This window comes from Drosophila simulans, chromosome 2L, assembly GCF_016746395.2.
Source record: "Drosophila simulans strain w501 chromosome 2L, Prin_Dsim_3.1, whole genome shotgun sequence".
NCBI classification, from domain to species: domain Eukaryota; kingdom Metazoa; phylum Arthropoda; class Insecta; order Diptera; family Drosophilidae; genus Drosophila; species Drosophila simulans.
Window position 1 is genome coordinate 18,768,374 of NC_052520.2, and position 16,872 is coordinate 18,785,245.

Sequence of the window (16,872 nt, forward strand, 5' to 3'; positions counted from 1 at the left end):
CTTTTCCAACGTCTCAGCAATTATTTCGCAATTACCGCTAGATGGTGGCGCCTCCATCGTTTCTATGAATGCCATTCTTGTGGCAAAGCGGTTTTCTGAAAACTGCGCTAAAAGTGGCAAATCAATAAGGAAAGTCGAGGTGCAGAGCGAGGTGCCAAAAGCGAAACCATAAAATATTTCTGACGGTCGTCAGTCGAACCTTTTTTTTTTTGGCTGCTGGTTGTTGCCTCTTTTCGATTCATTTCTTTCCTTTTGCGCCGTACAAATGCCCACACAAGGGGACACACTTTCACAGTTACACGGGTGTTTATTCCCACACGAGAATGTGTACGTGTATAGATGTATAATCCTGATCCACATACAGCCAGACAGCGCCCCGAAAAGCAGACCGCAAACAGCCTTGATGACTGACTATTGGCTCTGGCGCCCGAGCTCGAGACCGAGTTCGAATCCCACAGCTGCGAGTTCCACACTTTATTCCCTCCACGCGATGCACTGAAAAAAGTGTATTTCCGATGTTAAATGCAGTTGAAAATTTCTCTTTTCTGAGGAATTTCAAGTTATTCAATACCAGTATCCGTCTTGAAGGACCATTCCAAGTTATCTAGTCCTTTTACAGATTATAAGAACCACACCGCCTTCTAGTTCATAAGTATCCGGTTCGAAGGACCATGCTGAGTTACATAATCAATAAGAGTAAAGAAAACTTTTCATTGGTTATCTAGTAGCGATTGATGTGAATAGGTAATACGATTTACACCGTCTTCTAGTTTAGATCCATCCAGTTCGAAGGACCATGCTGAGATACATAGTCTATAAGAGTAAATAAAACTAAACCTTGATTATCTAGTATTCACAAGTATCTGGCTCGGAGGACCATGCTAAGTTAGAATTAAGCTTTTCGTTACTTACCTAGTAATTTTCCCCAATTCTATTCGTTTTCTCGAAGTGCAGCTTCTGTGCGTCAAAGTCGCTCTGCTGCGTGGCAGGTCACGCTTGTTTGCCGGCAGTCGGCGGGCGTGGTGCCTGGTGGGTGGTAAGTGGCGAGTGGTGAGTGGTAGCTGGTGGGTGATGCCTGACGCCTGATGAGGGGGCGTGGTGGGTCAGGAAGTGGGCCTGTGGTTGGGGGTGTCAGACAACGACTTTAGACGGCGGCGGGTCCAAGCTCAGACCTTGTTGTTGTTGTTGCCGGCGCTGCTGCTCGTTTATATTCGCTCATTCGTTTTCTCGCCTCCCCCTTCCCAGTTTTCCTTTCTTTTTTTTTTGACGCCGCCAGCGCGCGTGCTTTTTGCGTCAAATTTAATGCGGCAAAAGTTGTGTGCGAAATGCGGTGTGCCCGACGGGTGGTGGAGCAAAGTGGACGGGGCAGGGCTCGTGGGTCATCCGGTAGGTGGGCTTGGGCTTGGGCTTGACATGTGGCAGCCGGAGGCAGCATAGGAAAAGCAAAAGCAGCAGCAGAAGCAAGTCATTGACGCGCAAAAGGGCGCCGCCGAAGCAACACAAACACTCGGAAAACTCGACGGCATTTAAAACCCACACGCCCACACACTCGAAATTACTCATACAGTGGTATGGCAGTAAAGCAATTAAAGGGCTCTGCGATATCCAACTGAATATGTAAAAGTGTTGATTATACCTAGTAGGAGGTAGAAATGCATTTTTAACGACAACGATTAAAGCATTTTATACTAGTAAGCTTAGTTTTAGGAGAAGATAGGAATAACATTTAAGTTCAATGTATACCATCAATATACCAAAAAATAAAAATGGTTTAGTTAACTTTCCTTGCAAATGAATAATTTCTTCCATCATATTTTCATTTTCTTTTTGTTTACTTTATAAAAATGATTGCGAATGATCGTTTTAAGTGCGTTCGATTAGTGACTCAATTAATAGCAATTCTCCCAAGTTCTTTTCGTCCAAATGACCACTGTGCTTTGGGGGAAACTTTTGGCACTTGCCGTCAGCGCTGAACAAATAAAAAATGGTAGGCAACCTTTTTTAAACTTTAATTTTGCAGCCAGGCTTTTTGGTTGGGGCTGTTGTGTGCTTTTGTGTTTGGTCTGATTTTGTTGTCCCAAACTTGTGCACTGTGAGTTAGTTGCTGTCATTAGGGATTAAGTCGACAAAATTGGTCGCACTTCTCCCATTTCGATGCGGACCTTTTGCATGCAACGTTTGCCAGCCAGGCAGCTTGCAGCAATTTTGCTTAAAGGATGGCAGAGGAAAACAAAAAAGTGTTGCCTACATTCGAGGGCCAAACCTGCAGAGCGCCCATTGTTGCCGTTGAAAAGCAAAGGACACACGACTCACTCGAAAATCCAGCCGAGTGGAGCGCGTCTGTGAAAGAAATCCCCCGAAGAATTTCTCTAACAAGGATCTTGAAAACCTATCGGAACGGAATTGAAATGCGTTCATTATCAGGTCCGGAAATCTAAAGGCATACACTTCATAAAAACATATCTATAATCTAATACATTACAGATCATTTAGATCAGCGTTCATATCTTGGCTCTTAATTAGTATTTAACCAATATCGGTTAATAGGATTTTAATATATTATATATACTGTGCTATACGATTCCTTTCATATCTACAATAAAAACATAGCATGCCTTTTTAATAAAATGAAATGGAACGAAATCTTCATGAACCCATGATATATGTCTCTGGCAAAGACCCCGTTGATCAAGTCCAGCTTACACCACTGCCATTGGCAATCCCAAAAATGCCCAAAACGAACAAGCGACACGCGTCCTGGCCATGGCCCGCGCCCCCCGCTCACCCCCGCTCCTCCTCACCGCCTTTCGTCGGCCCCCAATCCCTCGTATCCGCCATACTCTCGGCTTGGAAAATGTCGACGACAGACGTCGCTGCCAAGCCAACATTAGCATTGAAGTGCAAACGATGCCCGCCCACACAGACACACCCACGGGGGGATTGGGAATTGGAAGGCAGCCAAGCGCCATGCTGCCAGGATGCCAGGATGCCCGGCTGTCGAGCTTCCATGCCAAAACCAAACCAAGCCATGCCATGCCAGGCTATGCCATACCATGCTGTACCCTGCCCGTGCCACCATCCTATCCAGTGCCGCAGTTGGAGCACTCACGCAAATTTCAATTTTTTTCACACCACTGCACTATGGGGCATTTGGCCTGTTTTTTTTGCAAAAATGTGTTTTTCACAAGTATGCAAAATTTAAGTATTTTAGTATTAATACATTGGAAATACGTTAAACTATTATGTTTTAGCCGGCAAAAGTAATTTTAACAGTGTACTGTTATAATAACAGCTGTTAAAGTCGGCTGTTACTAACATATACGACGTGGCTGAAATGCGCGCAGAATTTAGCTTAACTTTCAAAGTGTTAAAATTTAAAAAGAAGACGAAGAAGAGTATAATTTGAAATTGATAATCAATCTTTAGGTTTTTATTATGTGTTGCTATTAATATATTGTTTATTGTGTGAGCCTATTTCTAACAATTTGTACATTTAGCAAGTGGTGTCAACATGTAGTTGTTTGAAACAAATTTCAACTTTGAATAGAGCTACAAAAATTTGTTCAAATTTGTTCAGTAAGTGCTTATATCCATGTTTTAGTGTGTTCAATTCCTAACTCATATCAGGTAGTCTCTATGTGCGTTTTTTGCGGGTTTTTGAGAAATTTCATTTTTTAGGGAGCAATATCTCGATTTCCAATGCTGCCCTGCTGGAAGTGTGGCGCAAGCAAAAGGGTGTTCGTCAAAAGGAAAATTCTTTTTGCACTTTTATTAGTGGGCATTTTTCTGATAGCAAGCTAGACTTTAATGAATGATTAACGAATAGTAATAATAACGAATGTTTTCAGTCAATCTTTTGCGAAATTGGAGAAAATGCAATCGAAAAATATATGAACTTTCGAAAGTTTTTTCAAAGTGGTTAGAAGAACACCTAGTCCTGAAGGTAAAAGAGAAAAATAAAAAGGAAAGGAAATTAGCTGGATGCCCGAAAACGTCATATTATTTTAAAAGTTTGAGTGGCCGAAGACAGCAAGTAGATGAACTCGTATGGGCGCAGAACCACAACGAACGTCTTTTGGGTCAAGCTGCAATGCTAGCTGCACGGAAGCGCGGCCTGCTGGATCTTGAAGACATAGTTAAAATTCTTTTTTTGAACCCAGCCAAGGCAAATATAAACAATATCCCATAATATCATCAATAAATATAAAAAGGCGCGTTCGAAAACATAAGCGACTATCTCTTCCACCAGAAGTCATTCAAAATTTGAATTTCAAATGTTAGCTTGCGAATTTGAACCTGACACCGATTCTTCAGACTCTATTGATTGTAAAGACGAAGACGATTATGAATTTGTATACAATATTAAAATTAAAAATTAAATTTTAAAACATAATATTAAAAAAAAAAATAAAAATAAAAAATTGGGGCGGAGTTGAGGGCACGCCCACTTTTCCAAAATATTCCTGGGAGCATATGTAACACATAAAAAAAAAATCATCCAAATATCTCCCATAGTTTAGGAGTTATTAATTTTTGTAAAAAAAAACAGGCCAAATGCCCCATAGTGCACTGCTCCGTGCTCTGTTTGCGCCCCTTGTGCCCCCCGCTACCCAGAGTCGCTGCCATATTGTGGCCATGCCTTTGCGCAGCCGACAAAGGTGTCGGAAATGGTATCCTTCAGACTGTAAAGCTATTTTACCACCTTCGGTACCTCAGGAGAGCACAATCATCCATTGATAAATTCAGTGCTAATAGCTTTCAAATTAGTTTTATTTTTGTGTCTTACCCTTAATAATGCTAGAACTCGAAGTATTTTATTTTTTTATTTATATTTTGCGACTGTCATATTCAGTTCGATTTGAACGGATTTGTCGGTTGTTTCGAGCCGTCATGCTTTCGTTCTTCGAAGCACGCGCCAGCACACATACACACAGACACCCACCCAAACACTCGCACTTGAACACACACACAGGAGCACCAATATAGGCGGAGTGGAGCACTATGGGGAATTTGACCTGATTTGTTAGCAAAAATGTGTTTTTAAAAATATAGCAAAGTTTGAAAATTCGCTTTCTTAACGGATTTAGAATTGGTCAAAGGTTAATGTTATGTAACGCAAATGTAAAGTTAACAGTCCAACTTTACAAAATAACAGCTGTAAAGTCAGCTGTTGCAAATATAAAGCACGTGGCATCGGTGATTCTCCTTTTGTTGTGAGTGACTACTTATATTCATATATTTTCAACTACAAGACGTAAACAAATCATTGAAAGTATTGAATTTAACTTCAAAATAAAGAGCTCACTTTCGTAATTTTCCGAATTGGTTGGTACAGTTTCTTTCAAATTTTGTAACTATTTAAAGATTTTAAAACCACAGAGTTATCGACTTTGGAGAAGGACTGACACCTTGAGCACCATGTGTTTTAATGTACTGGGCGTGAGCAATCTTCTACCCGATTGCAGCATTGAAAACCAGGTCCATCTGTACTCTTTGCTGCAGCAACTCCAGAACCAGGATCGTCGTCCGGAGGAAGTGAGTGACGAGTTGCGGGATCGCTACAACGTATTCCGCCAGGTTTTGCCCAACTACCCGGCACCGGAACAGCCAGACGACGATCTGCTGATATTCGTTAATGAGTTGTTCCTGGACCAGCCTATTGCATCGACCTTCACAGACATTGAATCATCCGGCGGGGAGACCTGCGAATCCAGTCTGGATAGTGACTCCGGGCAGATCGGCATCGGGATGGACCGTCACCATTAGACCACATTCATTTAAAGGGTGAAGTTATGTCTTTCGTCAATTGCCAAGTGGAGGAGTTGCGTTAAACGTAATGAAAGTAAAACGTGGCCATTAAATGTTCACGACAATAAAAATGGGAAATCCAGCATAAAATTACAATACAATTTGGTAGTCAGTGGTTTGTCGCGCTTGTTTTCCTGCCTAAAACATTGGAACCGGCTGGCTTATCAAATCTACACAAGAGAGAATGTTATAGTCGGGTTCCCCGACTATCAGATACCCGTTACTCAGCTAGAGTGAATGCGAACGCAAAAAGACTAGAAATACAAATAATCATCGTATCTTAAGTAGTTAACAATATGTTTATTTTAGCCAACAAAACAGGTGAAATTGCCCATAGTGCGGCGTATTGTACGTGCTCTTACACCGCACAGTGTGGCGCACTTCCTTTTGATTTAGTCATTTTTCTCTCTTTAGCCGACACAACGGCAGGAGCAGGTCGTGTCATGGCCCTCTGCCACCAGCTCCTGCTCCGCCTCGTGTCCTTTTCCCCTCCGCCACTTGACAAACTGCCTTCCCCACCCGCCACCGAACCAGCAAACCAACCCGCCCACCGCACCGCACCGCACGGTGTCCCTCGTCTCTTCGTTCTGGCTGTCCTGTCCTGTCCTGTGCTGCTTCCGTTGCCATTGCGGCATGGAGCGCACTTCCGAAGCTTTTCCTGTGGGGCTTTCCCTTCACTGGTGCGCCAGTGCGATTGTCTGTGTGCGAACGAGTCCTTTGGTCCTTTTTCCCCCGCAGTTTGATTTTCAGTTCTGTTTTGCCACCAATACCTTTTCGCATTGTTATTGTTGTTCTCGCTGCCGGTACTGAGCACGAGATCCGTCTCCAGCCTGCTCCTGCCACTGCCACTGCTCCCTTGTCCTTCCGCTCTCCCTCCGTTCCCCTTTCGCCGGGCTCCGGTTGCCACTGCTGTCTGCGCTTAACTTGCCTTTTATACCTTTGACTCCGACTACCAGTCGCAGGGAATGCACAGAAGCAAATTTTTCTTTAAGGGCATGTTCATTATATTAATAAAGTAGTTATTATGGGAAAAATATTTAAAATATTTCTGCTTTAGCACAACTTTGATTCGAAAACTACCTCCAATTGAATTTTAGATAAATCAAATTATATATATATGTATATATAGATATTTCCCTGGGACCAACTTCAAGATATACATTCATAAAGTAAATCATAGCGTGGCTTTTCTTTCAGTGTAGCTTTCCATAGCGGGAAGAGTATTTCCCACAGTCAGCGATCCGTGGCCGAAGGTTGCATGTGGCCTGCTACCGGCTGTTACAATACCACTTCTCCCGCACGTCTGAGTGGGATGTGGGTGGTGGAGGGTAGTGGGTGGTTGTAGGTTATCCGAAAGGGGGTGGGGTGTGTGGCTCTGGGGACGTGGCAGTGGCAATGGGGCAGCCTGTCAAGTCGACCAGAAACATCGGCAGCAGTGAAGTGAGGCGGCAAGTGGGGTTGCGAGGAGCGGAGGAAGTGGAAAAGCCGGAGAGGCAAAGCCGTACAACTGGAGCCCAGACCCAGGGTCGTGGCAGGGCTTTTAGCGATGACGATGATGACGCTGGTGGCGGACTGCCTGCTCTCGGTGTGGCTATAAACGATTTATGTGTGTGCCAGCACCACATGACTGGCCCCGACCCACTGAACCACCGAGCCACCCACGGAGACACCCGCCTCCGGATCCCAACCAACGCAAGCTTCCCAGGCCGCGAGGGCAGCATTCAAGTCATCGTTCAGTTCGGTTCAGTTCAGTAATTTGGCTGGCGGCAATGGCAGCTGGCAACATGCGCCAAGTGGATTGGGTTGCCAGTCCTCATTCCACGCACATATATCCTCGCCATCCTCGGCATTATCCCCCCAGATCCGTGGTGCGTAGCTTGGAGAGCTCTTCCCGCGCCCCGACCATGTTTGTGCTTTCCACACTGATTGCACCTGGCCAGGCCACATAAAAACGCCACCTGACGAGTGCCAACGACCCATAGGAGAGCCACACTCGGCGGCACTGGGTGAGGTTCTGGCCTTCGCCAGCTTTAAGATGCGGCTGCTAATTGCTCATTATGATCCCCCGTTTCCAAATTGGCGCTTAAAATTTCACAAAAGCACCGTTGTTTGCCTTGCCTTGCCGCGGGGAAACTTCTGTTCGGGCGTTGCAAATTGAAATTCTACGTAGCCACAATGCGGCATCAGTTCCCGGAATCTGTCTTAATTAAATCACCGAAAAGAGGAGGGAGTTTGGGTATTACGGCTGGTAAGAGATGCCCTGATAGTACGAGTATTCTGAGTACCCAGTTTTGAAGTTAATGTTACCTGCTCTATTATTCAAAATATGAAAGTGCATGTTCCCAGAACTAGTGATGAAATAATCCCAGAACGTCTACCTAGAACTCGGTTTTTAAGTACATACCACACGATTCTGGCCAACCACTTTTTACTAAGTCCTCTCTTTAAGTCACATTATTGGAGTTTGCCACATAATGTAACCAGCTCTTGATATATGAATACCCACAATGTGGCACAGCCATGTGATGCCACTCATCGTCTGTAAAAAGAGCTAAGCTCCGATTATCCTGCCAACCTTGTGACGCATTATGTTACGTACAAATTCGATTGGTTTTGGATACACGCAGTGTCGGAGTCCTGTGAACCCGCCACATGTGGGCGCACTGCAGCAATGTGGAATTTCCATATTGTATGGCACGCAGTTTGGGGCACTTGTTGTTGGCCGCATTTGGACTGTTTAAATCGACGGGAATTGCAATGCGTTGCGCACCTTGTTAAGCCGCCGCTGATGTGGATGTGTGCCCGCCCACATCCCTGCCAATTTGTAGCCATCAACTTTGTTGCCACGGCATTGCGCCCCCAAAAACTCGCACCAGCAATCGTATTTATCTAATAGTCCTTTCTGTTGCCGCTGTCACAGTTGTCTTCGTCTGGATCCAGCCACTACTGCCATTCCTGCCATTCCTGCTCCTGCTCCTGCTCCTCGCTCGCTCCCTCCTCCGTTTTCCGCTGGCCTGGCTTATTATTTGCCACGACTGCTGCGCCGCAGAAGTTTCGCCTCGTTGGTGTTATGATTTCGATGCGGGCAGCCGAATGGCAAAGTCAGCGACAGCAAACACCCACACGCCCGCTCATCCATCCATCCATTCAGCCAACCCACCCCCACTGACCCCGCACGACCCACAGCCAGTCGGTCGAAGGAGCAGGAGCTGCTTCGTCGCCCGCAGGCCACAACCCCGTACCAGATCCCGGCTCCGGCTAACCCGCCGTTGACGCAGTCCACCCAGTGAACAAAGTGTTCAGCACGTTTTCGGTCGACAGTTTGTTGTGGCAAGAAGGAAAAGTAATATGAATTATTTAGCAGCATGTTTAGAATTTAATAAATATTTTTCTTAAAATAAAAACTAAAATAATTTTGCAATCTATTAATAAGTTATTAATTTAGCCTGCTTTAGTAATTCAATCAAATTGTTAGCCTGCACCTTGCCCCGAAAAGTATGCTTTGCATTTTCAGCCAAAATAACACTCATCCGCCATGTGTGCTGGGTAGTTTCCTATTTGCGCCTAAGCGAATTGATTTGTATGCCTGTGTATGAGTGGGTTCCTGTGTCTGTGACTGAGGGTGTGCCAGTGTGTGTGTGTGTGTGTGTGAAAGCCAGACATGGTCACGCCGTCCGTCCAAGTGGCGGCACGTCGATCCGGCTTGTCGCTCGGGCTGCCTGACATTTGCCGCAGCCAGCGCGCCACCAATCCCCCATCCCCTTGCTCCACTCAGCCCCCTCCCTCCGCCCACGGGCCCAGCCAACCACCGCCCACTGGCAACATGCCTCCGCTGCGTCGTTAAGCTCTTCGCCAAATCTATGGGTGTTTGTGTGTGTGTGTGTGGAGGTCGGTGGGGCAACCATTACCACAACCACCATTAACGTGGCAGGCAGCCAGGCGTTGCTGTTACTGCCACATCCACAGGCTTTGTTGCTGTTGCCGCTCCTGCTGATTGCTAGTGCTGTTGTTGTTGCTATTGTTGTTGTTGCTGCTGTCGCTGGTGTTGTTGTTGTTGTTCCTTTTATTGTCGGTTGACTCCAATCTGCTTTGGTTGCTGCGCCACACGACGATGGCTCGTGCCACTGCCAACAGCAAAAGCAGCAGCAGCAGCAGCAACATGAGCTAACCAAGCATTTCAGTCGGGAAATTTTGCACAAGCCAAGCGCACGCGGCAGCGGAAAATCGGAAAACCCCATTGCCAGCCAGACAGCCGACAGGCGACGAAGTGAAAAGTCGCAATTGTTTCGCTGCTCGCCGTCAGTTAGCCGTGAATCCTCGAACAGAACGGACGCGTGTCCTCCTTGTCGAGCGGAATTTGAATCGTGATTCCACCACCAAAAAGACGTGATTGTTGGCGGGCGGACTCTAAACTGAAAGTTTCGAAATTATCAAACCCAAATAAAATTAAGAAAACGAGAAATATCATTCTGATTGACGACGGGCAACGAATTCTTTTGGATTTCGTAAAAATGAGAAAATGACAGCAAAACGTGATAAGGATTACTCAAAAAATAAATCAGCACCTGGTAATAAACAAGTTTGTGTTTAAAAAGTTGAATTCTATTAGAAAATAGGACTCAGAACTTCAGAGGGATAAACTTCATTTTTAAACGTGACCTAAACTTCTAAAGTGAATTTGGACTAATAAATATTTGGCAAATTGAAAACCAGTTTCAACAAAAAACGTCCTTCATGGCTAAACATTGTTTAATATATTTATATTTACTTAGTGAGCATTAAACAAAAGTTCAAATAGTAGAGAACATGCTTTTGCAAGAAAAGGCCACCTGTGGACAAGAAGTGTTATTAAATAATTAAATTAAATAATATAACAATACAACAATTTATTGATTAGTTTTATAATAATCCCTAATAAAATGCTTTGAAAATAAAATAAAAGCACCAAAGTGTTTTAAAACTAAACATTAAGCTTAATTATGCTCACAACTAATAATCTCGGAAATCGCAACCTTCAACTCAAAGAGTTTCACTGATTTAAGTTTAATCTATAGACTTTTAATTTTAAAACCAATGATTGTTTAATTAACAAATATTTTATAATAAACTAAATATTTTCACTTGAAAAACTGGGCATGAGAATTTCAACACCAAAAAAGTTCTGAAACGAAAGAGATAACTTTGTTTGTAATTGATTCAATTACAAAAACTTCCAGGTTATAGCGATAATTGTATTAAAAATTGACCCTTCGCTATACCCGCCAGGCATCGGATTCACCGCCGCCGGCTCAACCAATGGCAGCGGCATAAAGTCCATCGGGCTGGTGAGCTCCACGCAGAATGTGACTTCGTCGCAGGACATCAGCAAGCGGACAAACAAACCACTCATGGAGAAGCGCCGGCGGGCGCGAATCAACCAGAGCCTGGCCATCCTGAAGGCCCTCATCCTCGAGTCCACCAAGAGCCAAAATGCCAAGAACGGCGAGGGCCAGGCGAAGCACACCAAGCTAGAGAAGGCGGACATCCTGGAGCTAACCGTCCGCCACTTTCAGCGGCATCGCAATCTCGACGATCCCAGTAAGTTTCCATATAAGAGTAACCATTCTCGTATTAAGATTTTACATTTCCGCAACAATAAGTAATTTTATACATACATCTTGAAGAACATATCTTTATCTAAAATAAAATTCATTAAATTTAGGACTTAGGCAAACTTTTTGTATCCAAACTTAGATAATAACATTCAAACCCTGATTTTCTTTCAGCGGTTAACAAATACCGAGCTGGTTACACGGACTGCGCTCGCGAGGTGGCTCGTTATCTGGCCACCCCGGAACCGCCGCCCATGGGCACCATGCCAACCTTAGCGGAGCCCGGCTCCAAGGCACGACTGCTGCGGCACCTGGACCAGTGCATAGCCGAGATCGACGTGGAGATCTGTCCCCATTCGACGGCCGCGTTTGCCGAAAGTCCCAGCAGTAGCAGCTGCTTCGACCTGAATCACGCGAAGAAGTCGCAGCCCGAGGAGCATTCGCTGGACTACAGCAGCCAGGACTCAAATCCGGTGGACTACAGCAAGGGTCTGAAAATGGTGGCCGCTGAGCAGAGGACGCTGCCAGTGACGCCGGCGCCCCAGGATGAGAACAACAATCGTGGACTCCAGGCGCAGGCGCAAACCCCGATTCCAATACAGGTGCAAAGCCAGACACAAGGCCAGACATCGCCGCACGTAGATGCCGTCGCTCCCAGCGAACTGAGCTACGAGGAGGATCGCAACAAGGTGTGCGCCAATGTCCTGGAGCAGTACAAGCAGCAGCTGAAGGCGCACGTGCAGCAGCAACCAGACTCCGCCAATGGAGTTCTGGTCCTGCCGCCCCACTATGTCCAGCTGGCAGCGGCCCTTGGCCTTAGTGCCCAGCCGCTGGTGGATCCGATTGCCACACGTACGGATTTCGAGCGGTTGATCGAGTTGCAACGGGTTCAGCCACATTTGGCCGGCAAGTTGAGTCCCAGTTTTCCGGGCGGCTTGGAGGCTGCTCATGTGGCTGCCGCCGCAGCGGCTTATGCCAACAGCATGGCTGTGGCCGCTTCAGCAGGAGCCTCAGTTGCCGCAATGGCTACTTCCGGTGCCGGAACGCCAACGGTGCACCAAGAGAGACCTGCCTCGGTGGCAGCGTCTGTCAGTTCCGGCGTCTCGATGTCGGAACTGAAGTCCATGCCCGCCACGCAGCAATCCTCACCAAGATCCGAGAGTGGCATCGGTTCCAATGAGAACGAGGCTCCGGCGACCAGTCCGCGACCCCAGACAAGCAACGCCGCTCGTCAGGCTCTAAGGCAACGTCAGGAGGAGGAGTATCACTACATGGCCCAGGCGGCAGCTGCTGCAGCAGCAGCTGGACAGGATGAGAGCATGTGGCGGCCCTGGTGAGCCGTTCGATCAGAGATCCTACGTACTAAGTATGTAGACTCCACCAGTTAGTTGGGGGAGAACCAGCCGGCAGCCGGCGGTTTGCTGCCCCCACTGATCGCCAAGTAGAGGATGACACCTATTGTTATTACCTTTCGTCTGTGTAGCTCCTGCTCCTCTCCGAATTGCATTTCCAACCTGTGCCAACGCCCAAGACTCTCTACAAGATGGGTTCCAGAGCCAAGGAGAGCTACCCTTTCATTTATGTGTGCATTTGTTTTTGCCCTGAACTCTGCGTTAAATGTATTTAATTCAATAACTAAAGCAAAAATATTTACAAAAGCACTTGAATTCTGTTTTAAAGGGGGTACGGGGAAAAATTATTGGAAATTGAAATTGGTAATTCTATTGAATCATTTTAGCAATTTTATTAAGGTATGTACTATAAATACGATATAGATCCTTGCGGAGGTCCAATAAATACTTGTATTATATATTAGTTATATAAATTTTCAAACAAGAAATGAGACTTATCCTACTCTTCAGGTTCATGCTTTCTACTTTGATTTCATTGCACTTAGAGATTTGCGCGGCGCGGACTGCCGCTGGCGGGCAAGGAATGTCTGGCCCGAGCCCATCAATATTGCCAGCTTAGAGTCGATTGCATCGCGCTGGGCATTGACACCCAGTCTGTAGAAGGCGGAGGTCATAAGTTGCTCCTCCATCACACTCATCTTGGGCTTGGGCTCCTCCTCGACGAGATCAGCACTCTTTTCCAGTACGCTGGCATCCAGAGCTGAAATTTCAACAATTATTGTAAATCTTTGTTATATTTTTAAGTACTTACCACTGGCAATTCGAGGATCTATGCTTTTGATCACCTCCTTAGCTTTCTCCACGCATTTTCGGTATTTGGCGTCATACACCAGAATTTCCTGCTCACGTGCTGATAAATTGGTTTCCAGCTGAGTCACCTTGCATTGCAGAGACGTGCTTTGGGTAACAGCTTCCTCCAGTTGGAGTGCTGTGTTGATATAAAATATTAGAAGGCGTTTTTTCTTGTGGCAGTAATCATGACTCACTCTTTTGTTCATTTAGCTCCATCAACTGTTTGATTTGTTTGCCGAACTCGCTCCTGTGGTAAAAGAAAAGGTTTGAAATTATATATGCAATAGTAAAAAATCTTTTATATTTACTCTTTTAAAATGGGATCATCGCTTTGAGAAGCATGCGACAGGGAAAGTATACGTTCATTGGCTGTTTTTAGCTGCTCACGCAAATTCTCGCAGCGTTTATTGGCATCGTCCAGAAGTTGCTGCAAAGAATGTGTATTAAAATAAAGTGGCCAAGTTATGCTATCTAATATTACTAACCGCCAAAGCTGTCTGGCCACCCTGTCCCTCGCGCAGAGCCTTGTTCTCCGCCTCCAGGCGCTGTAGTTTTTCCACAGTGGCCGACGGTTGCAGTTCCCTGGAAACCGTGGTGCCTGTCAGCGCTGTGCTCGAGGACAATTGTCCGCATTTCAGCTCGTCGACTGCCTCGCGAAGGTTGTCTCGCTCCTTGAGCAAACTATCCTTGGCCCGCTGCAGTGCCAGGTTCTTGCCCTCCAAATTCTTGTTATCAAACTCCAACTTTACATTCTTGCTGCTCTCGGCGTCCAGCTTGGCATGAAGGTCTTGAATCTCTTTCTTGAACAGCTCCACTTGGCCTTTGGTGTTGGCATATCGTTTCGCATCTTCCTCAAACTGCGCATTCTGCTGCACATAGTCGGCGCTACGCTCCTCCAGAATTTTTACTTGTTTCTTCAGGTCGTTATAGTCTTCTAGCTTCTTTTTATACGTGTCAAGCTGGGCCTCGCATATCTTAAGCTTGTCGTTGGACTCCCGCAGAACATCCACTTCATCCTTCAGTGTGGTCACTTCAGCGGAACTTTTCTGTAGGTAAGAAAGGTAAATTAACATAAAACATAAATGCATTCGTAGTGACCGTACCATTAGTTCCTCTATTCGCATTTGCATGTGAAGCAGATCGGTATCTTGTTGCTGGGCTTTGATTTTAAGGTCCTCCCGAGCTCCTTCAGACTGCAGAAGTTCCTCTTTTAGTAGGTCCAATTGACGCCGCAGTTCGTTGTAGCGCACAGATCCTGTTTGGACTGGTCCCAAGGAGACTCCATCATCTCCGATTACCGTGGAGTGTTGCTCTAGGCGGGCAAACTCTTGCTGCAGCTTATGCAACTCCTGTTGCAGATTCGTTTTCTCGTCTATGAGAAGGAGCATTTTCTTTTCCGTCTCAAAGCATTTTTGAGCCAGGGCGTCTCGATCCTCCTGAACTGCCTTGCTGTCCAGGAGTCCGGTGCGAGAACCACGAGACAAGGAACTGGCTACACCGCCCTCCGGCGTGGATGCTTGCCTCGTGGCCTCAAGTTCCTGAAGGGCGCGCATTATATTCGCCTGCAGTTCCTCTTCCAGACACATGATCTCCGTGATGTAGGACTGCTTCTCGGCACAGTTCACGGCGCAACCAAGGACCAACTGCAGCAAGCGCTCCAGCTCTCCCAAGTCGCACTTCTCGGCTATCCTCTGCAGATCTGGCTTCGAGAAATCACTCAGCGAGTAGTTGAGTACATCGCTGTAGTAGTCGTACACGGACTGGGTCACTTTTTTCAGATTGCTCATTCGCAGTCGCCAGTTGCTGCCCACGGCGCTGGCTTTGATCTTGGACAGCCAAGCGTCGGTGAAGGATTCGGGTGCGAACTGGTTGAGGGCCTGTGAATAAACAGCTAATAGATATTGATGAACTATAGATGTATATCTAGTTACCTGAGCCAGTGCCACTCCGTCGGCCAGGGATTCCGCATCCGCATGCGGGGCATTTAGATTGAGGGTCTTGAACCACTCCAGCAGGCTGTAATACATCTCGTTCTTGGGCGCGGACATGTTGCGGGTGTGAACGAAACGCTAAACGAAACAAAACAAACTAAAAATATGCACAATTTCACAAAAAGAGAGCCCTCAGCTGTTGCACTAAAAACAAAAACATAAATCGAACTGCACGGCAGCTATCGAAAGCCATTGAGATGCACTTTCTCTATCGATAGAAAATATCGTTAGCATATATTATTTATCATGTTTACAAAATTAAACAGGTATTAAATATTTATGTTTACAAAAATATAAATGTTAAACTAAAATTAATACATTTTATGCTAGTGCTTTTTTATTTTTAATAGCAATAACATCGAAGTTTGGGTACAAAAACATCTTAATAAAAATAATTTTTAACATATTGTTTCAATCATTGTTTATATTAAAGTCAATTGCCATGGCCGAACCACGCCCACCATCTAGTGCCTTTTGCATGCACTGCTCCGTCCACTTAAGCTTCTCATCCTGCTCCTTAATCTTATCCAGTGGGGTCCAGCTCAAATCGTATTCCAATCTGTAGCTGCCTTTGAATGTTTGGTCAACGGAAAGATTCCATTCCTGAAAGTGTATAGCAATTAATAATGGGTTTTTTAGAATTATTTTCAAATAAAACGTACTTCCGGTGATAGCATGCTGAAATAGTTTTGACCCGATGGCCTTTGATAAAGATGATAGATTTGTCCGGGTTTTTTGGTGAAATTACAAGCCGCACTGTGCAGATCTCGGTTGAGAGTGGACTCCTTAAGTATCTCCATCGCTTGGGCCTGAAGCATTTTGATCTATGAAAGATTTATTAGTTTGTATTATAATTGTTAAAGGAGTATGGAGTATGGCTTACCTGCTCCATTATGACCCCCAGCTTGTGGCAAGTTGTGTTTTTTAATTGTTTATCAGCATTCTGGATTTGTTGGGCCAATTCGATGATGTCTTCCTCCTGGTGCATGGATACACGCATGGGGTTGATCTGCAACTGGGGATTCCTCTCAACCAGTTGGGCTGGAAAAAAAAAAACAATATTTGTTTTGTTTACATCTCAGTACTTATATCATAGAAGCGTACCCTTTTTTACAGCTGTCTGATACGTTAATTGGTCCATTTCGGCGGCTCTTTTCATCACACACTACCAAACATGAATAAAAATAAGTAATCACTCCGCGATTGACAACTATGGAATTTATGGACTGCCAAAAATAAAAATAATAACATGTGTTGGTATATCTCTACCAGTCATCG

At 45.4% G+C, this 16,872-nt stretch overlaps 4 protein-coding genes across 4 annotated transcripts; 2 read left to right on the plus strand and 2 right to left on the minus strand.

Moving 5' to 3' along the window:
• Positions 1–5,157: 5,157 nt before the first annotated feature.
• On the plus strand, positions 5,158–5,911 carry LOC6732751. Its single transcript, XM_016180363.2, has 2 exons — positions 5,158–5,325; positions 5,380–5,911. Exon 2 carries the CDS (start codon positions 5,419–5,421, stop codon positions 5,764–5,766), a length of 348 nt encoding a protein of 115 aa, XP_016025476.1. The 5' UTR covers positions 5,158–5,325; positions 5,380–5,418; the 3' UTR covers positions 5,767–5,911.
• A 4,022-nt stretch (positions 5,912–9,933) lies between these two features.
• On the plus strand, positions 9,934–13,060 carry LOC6732754 (protein hairy). Its single transcript, XM_002079831.4, has 3 exons — positions 9,934–10,376; positions 11,074–11,385; positions 11,574–13,060. Exons 1-3 carry the CDS (start codon positions 10,328–10,330, stop codon positions 12,734–12,736), a joined length of 1,524 nt encoding a protein of 507 aa, XP_002079867.2. The 5' UTR covers positions 9,934–10,327; the 3' UTR covers positions 12,737–13,060.
• Positions 13,061–13,118: 58 nt separating this feature from the next.
• Positions 13,119–15,789, minus strand: LOC6732755 (protein hook). Its single transcript, XM_002079832.4, has 7 exons — positions 15,535–15,789; positions 14,707–15,480; positions 14,089–14,649; positions 13,912–14,030; positions 13,798–13,850; positions 13,563–13,739; positions 13,119–13,511 (listed from the first exon to the last, which is right to left on the minus strand). Exons 1-7 carry the CDS (start codon positions 15,649–15,651, stop codon positions 13,273–13,275), a joined length of 2,040 nt encoding a protein of 679 aa, XP_002079868.1. The 5' UTR covers positions 15,652–15,789; the 3' UTR covers positions 13,119–13,272.
• A 120-nt stretch (positions 15,790–15,909) lies between these two features.
• On the minus strand, positions 15,910–16,840 carry LOC6732756 (uncharacterized protein C1orf50 homolog). The gene is made up of 4 exons (XM_002079833.4): positions 16,699–16,840; positions 16,478–16,635; positions 16,257–16,418; positions 15,910–16,197 (listed from the first exon to the last, which is right to left on the minus strand). Exons 1-4 carry the CDS (start codon positions 16,751–16,753, stop codon positions 16,006–16,008), a joined length of 567 nt encoding a protein of 188 aa, XP_002079869.2. The 5' UTR covers positions 16,754–16,840; the 3' UTR covers positions 15,910–16,005.
• Positions 16,841–16,872: the final 32 nt, after the last annotated feature.